We start from the raw sequence: 8,980 nt of genomic DNA, 5'->3' as shown, positions 1-8,980 counted from the left end.
AAAAAAAAAAAAAAAAAAAAAAAAAAAAAAGATTTCTGTAGGAAGTACAGAAGCATCAGAAAGCAAAAAGATCTGAACAATGAAATACAAAGCTCTTCCTTCACTTGAGTACTCCTAAAGTTATAGGAATGTTGTTGCTATCTGTAATGGTGCCGGAAAGTGAAAATTTTCTGTAGCACAGGAATTCTGAGAGTTTCTTTGCATAAAACAAAAAAACTGTTATTTCTGTAAGATTTTTATCTGTGATACAGTAATGATAATTTCAGCTCAGCTTTGTCACTGGTAGTCACAACAACAAATGATGTTTGGAATTCAGAAGAAATATGCAATAAACAGGTAAAGTAGTATCACTCTACGAATGTGCAAGTCCAAGGTGTTTTGTAGTTTGTAGCAAAGGGGGTCCAGGAGAGCTGGCTGATATTCAAGCGCCACTTCCTCCAAGCTCAAGATCGGTGTATCCCCACAAAAAAGAAGTCGAGTAAGCGGGGCAGGAGACCTGTATGGATGGGTAAGGAATTACTGGACAAAGTGAGTGAGAAAAAAAGGGTGTACAGCTTGTGGAAGAAGGGACAGGCCACGTGGGAGGAATACAGGCACATTGTCAGAGATTGCAGATGCGAAACGAGGAAGGCCAAAGCCCGGGTGGAATTAGAGTTGGCGAGGCAAGTCAGAGACAACAGGAAGGGTTTCTATAAGTATGTCAATAGCAAGAGGAAGACGAGGGAAAATGTTAGTGCACTGCTGAATGGGGAAGGGGCCTTGGTGACGGAGGATGCCGAGAAGGCAGAGTTACTAAATGCCTTCTTTGCCTCTGTCTTTACTGCTAAGACGACCCCCCATGAACTGCAGGGCACAAAGGGAAGAGATGTAAATGGGCTAGAAGAAGACCTTCCACGGGTTGAGAAGGATTGGGTTAGGGATCACTTAGGCAAATTGGACACTCAAAAATCTATGGGCCCAGATGGGATGCACCCAAGAGTGCTGAGGGAACTGGCTGAGGTTATTGCTCAGCCTCTCTCCATCATCCTTGAGAGGTCCTGGAGAGCAGGGGAGGTGCCCGAGGACTGGAAGAAAGCCAACGTCACTCCAGTCTTCAAAAAGGGCAAGAGGGAGGAGCCGGGCAATTACAGGCCGGTCAGCCTCACCTCTGTCCCTGGAAAGGTGATGGAGCGGTTCATCCTAGAGAGAATCTCCGGGCACATGGCGGAGAAGAAGCTGCTGAGGAGCAGTCAGCATGGATTCACCAAGGGGAAGTCATGTCTGACGAACCTCATAGCCTTCTATGATGGGGTGACAGGCTGGCTGGATGAGGGGAGAGCCGTGGATGTTGTCTACCTTGACTTCAGCAAGGCTTTTGACACTGTCTCCCATAACATCCTCATACGGAAGCTCCAGGACAGTGGACTAGACGAATGCACGGTGCGGTGGATCGAGGGCTGGCTGGATGGCAGAGCTCAGAGGGTGGTCATAAATGGGGCCGAGTCCAGCTGGAGGCCTGTGGCCAGTGGTGTCCCCCAGGGGTCAGTACTGGGCCCAGTGCTGTTCAACTTGTTTATCAATGACCTGGACGAGGGCACGGAATGCACCCTGAGCAAGTTTGTGGATGACACCAAGCTGGGTGGAGTGGCCGACACTCCGGAGGGCTGTGCTGCCATCCAGAGGGACCTGGACAGGCTGGAGAGTTGGGCAGAGAGGAACCTCATGAGGTTCAATAAGGACAAGTGCAGGGTCCTGCACCTGGGGAGGAATAACCCCAGGCATCAGTACAGATTAGGGGTGGACCTGCTGGAAAGCACCTCCATGGAGAGGGACCTGGGAGTCCTGGTTGACACTAAGTTAACCATGAGTGAGCAGTGTGCCCTCGTGGCCAAGAAGGCCAATGGGATCCTGGCCTGCATCAGGAGGAGCGTTGCCAGCAGGTCAAGGGAGGTGATTCTGCCCCTCTCCTCAGCTCTGGTGAGGCCGCACCTGGAGTACTGTGTTCAGTTCTGGGCACCCCAGTATAGGAAGGACGTGGAGCTTCTGGAGAGGGTCCAGAGAAGGGCAACCAGGATGATTAAGGGAATGGAACATCTCTCGTATGAAGAGAGGCTGAGTGAGCTGGGCCTCTTTTCTCTGGAGAAGAGAAGGCTCAGAGGGGATATGATTAATATGTATAAGTTCAGGAAGGGAGAATGCAGGGAGGAAGGGGACAGGCTGTTCTCACTGGTGGCCAGCGATAGGACGAGGGGAAATGGCCACAAGCTGAAGCACAAGAAGTTCCGTCTCCAGGTGAGGAGGAACTTCTTTACTGTTAGGGTGACAGAGCAGTGGAACAGGCTGCCCAGGGAGGTTGTGGAGTCTCCTACTCTGGAGGTCTTCAAAACCCGCCTGGATGCCGCCCTGTGCCACATGCTGTAGGTGTGCCTGCTTGAGCAGGAAGGTTGGACTAGATGATCTCTAGAGGTCCCTCCCAACCTTAAATATTCTGAAATATTCTGAAATATATGGCATGCCAGGCTAGTCTTCAGACCCTAAAAAGGATTTGGGAGAAAAGGAAGGCATGTGAAGAGGACAGCAAGGATAAAGGTACACACCTGGACTCTTCAGGCTGCAGAAAAAGTGATGAGAGGGAGGGTTGCTATGATAAACATCTAGAAATTAGCCTGTTATTGCCTCTTCCAGGACAGCAGTTTGAAGAAAGCAAATATAATTAACCATTAGAAGGAGCCAGGCAAACAAAAGCAAACTATTGTACACTGTGCTTGAGCTGTGGTCCTCCTTACCACTGCATCTAGTAGAAATTTGCCTGGGTTCAGGAACCTGTTGGAGAGTTTAATGAAGAAGAAATCATTTAAAGAGCCACTTCTGAATTCCCTGGTTCAGAAAACACTGGAAGCTGGGTGTGCATTTTAGGAACCAATGCTTGTGGCCATGCACTTCCCTGTGCATCTCCTTTTGTGGCCATGCACTTCCCTGTGCATCTCCTTCCCTGTGCATCTCCTCAGATGCCGCTGCACCTCTGGTCTGACCTAGCGTGGTTATTTCTTATATAACATCATGACCTCAGGATGAAGTCTAGGATTCATTTTTTTTATGTGCAAGGACTGGAAATTTCTCCATTGAATTAGGAGCGAGTATAAAGGGGATAAGCTAAACGTTGAGGTTCTGTCATTTGCAAATACCGTAGCGATGACTATAGCACAAGTACGCAGCAGATAGGTGTGCTGTCAGTGACTGTAAGAGTTATCTGCTTGACTGTTGCAAAGAGCTATTAGAAGGGCAGCCATTAGGAAGTTTAATTTAAAGCCAAAGCCCAAAGAAGCCTTGCATAAAAGCACTGTATCACAGGGCTTGTCCCTCTGGTTCTAACTGGCAAAAATCTGCCCTGACCTACTCTCCGGGCAAGCATGTTGACTCGCAGTTGAGCAGCTTGTCCATAACGTGGTTCCATGCCTGACAAAAACAGCCAGCTGGCGTGTGGTTTATCGAGTTGCTTGTGTGCACCTTGTGTATGGGAGCTGCTGGCAGCACGTGCCCGGGCAGACACAGGGCCCCCGGAGCCGGTGAGGGCTGCACGGGCGGCCGCGGCTCCGCGCCAGGAGAGGCCTGGGTGCTCCCGGGCCCACCGGCAGGGTTGCCAAGGTTACCGGTGCTCTCCTGCCTCCGGAGGTGAGCAGCTTGGGCATTCGCTGTTGATAATTGGGATCGGCTGTTTTCTTGGGAGATAGCAGAATTTGCATTTTAATTAAATTGTTGCATTTATCAATGCTGAAGCATAAAATGTAACTCACTGGGTGCTTTTCACGCTACCAGCATGAGGACTTGGGAGGAAAAAGAAGGCGGCAAAAAGCCATGGTGACATTTCCCCCAATAACGGTGTTAACTTCTTAAGCTTTTTAAGTCTTTAAGCATTTAAGGAGGGAGAACCCAGTTATGAAGTCTGAATGAATCAACCACCAAATATGCTCTGCTGATTGCTGAGGTGCCAATATCGCTGCTGTTTTGGAAGCTAGAACTCATTAGTTCAGTCATGGGAAAACCCAGTCCTTTGCTCAGGGTGGGAAATGAGGATGTTCACAGATCTCTGTGTTGACACCAGTGTGACTGGGCTCAAGCAGAGTCTGACAGTGCCAGGGGAAACTTTGGGAAAAGCAAATGCTGTCATGGTGAGCTTCACACTGCACTTGGAATTGGTACAATATGTCATATTGAATTTTCTGCCAGGTTTAAGAGTGAGATGGTGACATCTTCATCTGTGTGAAGATGCACAGCACCGCTACCTTCTTCCAAGACCAGACGCGGATCAAATGGGGTCAAACTGAATCAGTAGCAGATGCTGAAGTCAAGCAGAACAGTGATGATAACAGCAAGCTCAAAAATGACGACAACCTGCTTTGCAAACCAGGGATCTGAGTTTCACTTTCCTGTGTTCCCTACTATTGGTGTTCAATACTCTTGCATCCAAAATATTTACTGGGAGAATCAAGCAGCACTTTGGATTAGAAGAGCCCTGGTTTATCTTGAGATGCTTGTCATGTCCTAAGGCAGATAATTTGCAAACTTTTTTAAAACTTGGGAAATACCTTGCCTTTTGAGACAAGAAGTTGCAAAACTTACTGCATCCATATGAATGGCCTGGGTTAAAGTAAGGCTGCAGGTTCGGCAAATGCCATCAGGACACCTTATGCAGGCTGATTCTGGAGGAGAGCGCTCTCTCTCTCTCCCCCTCTGAGGAGAGTGGGAAAAATGACCGTGTTGAGTTCAAAGTGGCCTATGGAGAACTTGCTCTTCTTCTTCTTGCAGGGTCTGCTTCACATCCTTTCATTACCAGGCTCCCTCCTGGAGGGAGGTAGCATGGGGCTTTGTTAGGTGGTTCACCAGCATCGTCTGCCCAAGTGGCAGCTTTCACTGGGTCCTGCTGCCCTCTCTTAGGCAGGTCTGTGAGGTGGCTGCTGGAGTCCCATAGGTGTCTGAGAGCCACCTGCAGTCTGGGCTCTCCTTTGGCACCTGCAACTGGGTAAGGCCAATTTTTGTGGGGGAAAAGGGAGTGGTAAGCAGCAGCTTGGGCTGCAGAGGAACCCCAAGCCCAAAGCTGGTGAGGTTCAAAACTCAGGCTTGAGGCTGAACGTCAGGTTTCTCCCTAAAAAAAGATGTCTTAGGAATCAGAGAAATGATGAAAGGAAGGCTGAAGAACTGTTTTCTGTGTTCAGGCACAGAACACTGTATTTTATGGGCATTTATGGGCCTTTATGTGCATGGAAGCATTGCTGTAATATAGCTAGCCCAGCCTTTTCATTGATGACCTTTTCTGTAACATTAACCACAATACTAAATTCACAAAACTTCCTTAAATTTAGCTTCTAAGAGCACAAAGGAAAATATAAGGTAAGGATGCCTTGCATTCAAATAATAACTTGACTACTGCCATCCTGAATAATATCTAGGATGTGCAGTTACAATAATGATGCGTGTAAATGTAGATCCCCAAAAAGGTAATTTTCTGCAGAACAGCCATATACAAAAAAAAAATCTAGCTTGCTCAATACCTGATCATGTTGTTGCTGCTTATTTTTGTAGCGTTCCCTTTCTAGTTATTTTCTTTCTGTACCTTTTTAACAACACTATTATTTTACCTATATTAAAATGGTTTAAGAATTTAGAGCTAACTTGCACTGTCTTTGCATTAAATACTTTTCTGATTTAAGAAAGAAAGTTACACTTGGCATTAAAATACTTCTAAGTGAGAGTAGAGCATTTAGGGTTAGAATCCCAAGAAATTACATTTGCTGCACTAACTTTGCTTCATTCTTTGTGTTTTATTTCTTATACCAAAAACATCATTTATGTTGCTCTTCTGCCTTTTAAATAGTGTTTTATATAAATCTCAAGTGTTCTTTAGGTCTGAAATCATCCATGGAAAACAAATTCCACTTTTAATACTTTGTTAACATTTCTTATCACAGCTTTTTAAACCAAGTGGCTATTACAGGCCAGTATGCAAAATATCAGGGCCTCTCTTTCTTCTGAGGGGATCAACCCATCTTGGTGTGATGGAAAAATGTATATTGGTATAGAGTGTATATTGTACATTGGAAAAATGTATATACAGAATACTGTATTTAACTGAAAAATATCGAGAACTCTATAAATTGAAATAGAAATCTTTCAAAGTGCTAATGAGATGAGCGGAGTTAGGGAGTCTACAGTATTGCTGCTGGAAGATGGTGAACCAAGTATGAGAGAAGTAACGTGGTGACCCAACTTCTGCAAGTCCTGTGGGTGCTTTCAAGAGGGATGACTCTCCAGTGGAAAGGACCTTTGTCACTGTCAGCATGGCATGTACTTCTCAGGCTGCTGTGTCAGTGCAGAAAATGCATGATCTGAGAACTGTTAAAATTGATTTCTGAGCCATTTGGTTTGTACTTTTTTACAAAGTGCAGCTTGTGTCTGCCTTTGGCTTTCAGGGAGGGCACTTTAAAAAAAAAAATTAAATTGCTTTAGAAGAAGAAGCCATAACGTTTGCCTTAGTTCTTACACTTGATGACTGGCAGTGGGAGATTGAGCCTCGTCTGTGATTTATTTCTCTGCTTGGCAAAGGGGTTGATAAGCTTTTGTGCACCGCTCTTCTGTCACGAGTTTCAGCTTTCTCTGTTCAATGCCTGCTAGTCGGTGCCGTGTGTCCTGCTCTGAGAGATGCTCGGTGCTGTTAAATAGACAAGCTCCACTGGAGGAGCTGATCTCTGTTTTTCCTCAAGGCAAGTGCCATGTTCCTGGGAGGAGATGGCAATATATACATCTGGAAGGTATAGGGCTTAGTGCTGTTGGTGCCTGTGTATTTTAAAGGTATTTTGTTGGCTTTTCAAGGATTTTCTTTAACATGGAGCTAGAGCTGATACAGCACTTGCAGCCTTCTGCTGCAGAAAGATGTGAGGCTGTCATCTTCAGAAAGGATCGCGTTTGTCTTGTGATTGTGCTGCTGTGGGTTTGTTCTGCCTGATCCTTGGAAATGAATTTGTTACGGTGTGCTGTGAAAGAAAGAGTTTGTATGTCTGCTAACTTATATAAAATGGAGTATTTCATTTTGTATATGAAAAGTGTTATCATACAGACAAGGCTGTAGATATTCAGTTCTAATGGAAGCAGAATATTTTCTCATAAAATGGAAAATAAACTACTCTGATACTTTGAATATTACACAGAATATGACACTTCCAAAATGAGGGAAAGTAATAACCTTTATAGCCACCTCTTCAACAGCCTACAGTGCTTGCAGGTGCGATGCTCGCGTTCGTTTCACATGCCCAGTGTTGCTTACTTTGCATTAGCTTTTCCATGCTTGAGACTACAGCTGGACTACACGGGGTGCGAGTATGCGATAGGCGTCACATAATAAAATCTTTCCTTTTTTTAGGCCCGAACTGCTTTGCAGAAACCCTTGTCATTCCAGCAGGCCGAGAGGTGAAAACTGATGAATGCACTATATGTCACTGCACTTATGAAGAAGGCACGTGGAGAATTGAGCGGCAAGCTATGTGCACTAGACATGAATGCAAACAAATATAAGCAATCTACAAATCAAAGTACTTTGGGATTCTTTTTATAAAGTATTTCACAGCGGTGAGCACCCTTGATGGCCCAGGGAAATCTGAACATGAAGATTTTGGTGAGGAGCAGAGAATAATATATTGGTATTTTGCTTTTCATAGTAACATAATACTGCAAAGCAAAGACATGCATATATTTAAAAAAGTTTGGACATAAAGAATACCTGTCTTAATAAATGTGTTTTATTTTCACAGTGAGTACACTAAATGCACTCTATCAAATATTCTATGTATTTCTATAATACCATTATAGAGCTTAAAAATAAATGTTTTATATGGACAATACAGATTAAATTATGGTTGCCTGTCCTGTTATAAACATGTACCATAACTAAAACATTACATTTTTGTTCTAGTTTCATCATATGAGGGTTTTTGGGTTTGTTTGCTTATTTTTGGTTTAGGGGTCCATGAAAGGAACAGCATATGACAAAACTTTGAAGCTCTCTCTCACAAACATGCAGGATATGCTCTCAGAGAGTATCTGCTCATTTATTAATATTGCTGTAATGTAAAAGTGGGTCAGCTGCTTTTCTGAGTTCTACTGGTGCATATCTCCTGATCCCAGCTGAGATAACTCGAAGCAATGGGTAATGTGAAGGTGATCTCGTGTAATCATTGTGATATAAATGTAATTTGACCAAATCAATTCCTGATACAGAGTTCGGATGTAACACATTGCAGTGGGACAAATTCCTTATGATGTGACCAAAACAGTGCTGCATGGCTGGTTGAAATGACGGTAAGTAACCAAACAGCATCATTAATGTAACATGCAATGGATGTGAAGAAGTGAAACTCAGAAGGGCTGAAGTGGCCAAACAAGCATCCGCAGATGTGGTTCCTATATACAACCCTTTGGCAGCAAAGCTGGTTCATAGCTGCACAGCTGTTGAAAGGTTTTCTCTTTGGATCCACCAAAGGACTTGAAGCATGCAAGTTGACCCTGAAGACACCTAAGGTAAAGCTACTTTGTTGGCCTTTATCAAGTTTTGTTTTAATTTTGCCACCAACTCCTAAAATGCTTTGAATTCACATTGAAGAAAACATTTAAACGTAAGCTTCCCTGTAAGCTTTCACTACAGATAAGATTTAAAGAATCAAGGCCTGAAACAAGAATAGTGTTACCTGTGTTCTCATTTTCCTTTTGCTGCATACTTCCATGATGTGACCTGATTTCTAGGTTTCCATCCATAGCAAGTGTGAAATTCCGGACTGCTGAAGACCATTGGAATTTTGTCACCGACTTGAATGGATCCCGGTTTTCACCTCAAGTCTGCATTTGGAGTATGTTTGTACCTGCTGATGGGCATAGTTTTCCACACTAGTGGAAAACATGTGGGTAATTTGGGAGGGAAAACGGGGCAACAGAATCACAGATCAAGAAACTGTAA

At 44.4% G+C, this 8,980-nt stretch overlaps 1 protein-coding gene across 1 annotated transcript in view; it reads left to right on the top strand.

The window, feature by feature from the left end:
* Positions 1-7,885, top strand: part of VWC2 (von Willebrand factor C domain containing 2) — a 47,759-nt gene extending 39,874 nt beyond the window's left edge. Inside the window, exon 3 of the mRNA XM_026038371.1 lies at positions 7,394-7,885. Coding sequence (XP_025894156.1) covers positions 7,394-7,545 — 152 coding nt within the window. The 3' untranslated portion in view covers positions 7,546-7,885. The remainder of the gene's footprint in view (positions 1-7,393) is intronic.
* The last annotated feature ends 1,095 nt before the right edge of the window (positions 7,886-8,980 follow it).

Source organism: Nothoprocta perdicaria, unplaced genomic scaffold (genome assembly GCF_003342845.1).
Source record: "Nothoprocta perdicaria isolate Ctin4 unplaced genomic scaffold, notPer1 scaffold_209, whole genome shotgun sequence".
Classification (NCBI taxonomy): domain Eukaryota; kingdom Metazoa; phylum Chordata; class Aves; order Tinamiformes; family Tinamidae; genus Nothoprocta; species Nothoprocta perdicaria.
Note: the sequence above shows the minus strand (reverse complement) of the source record. Positions and strands in the feature narration are given on the sequence as shown.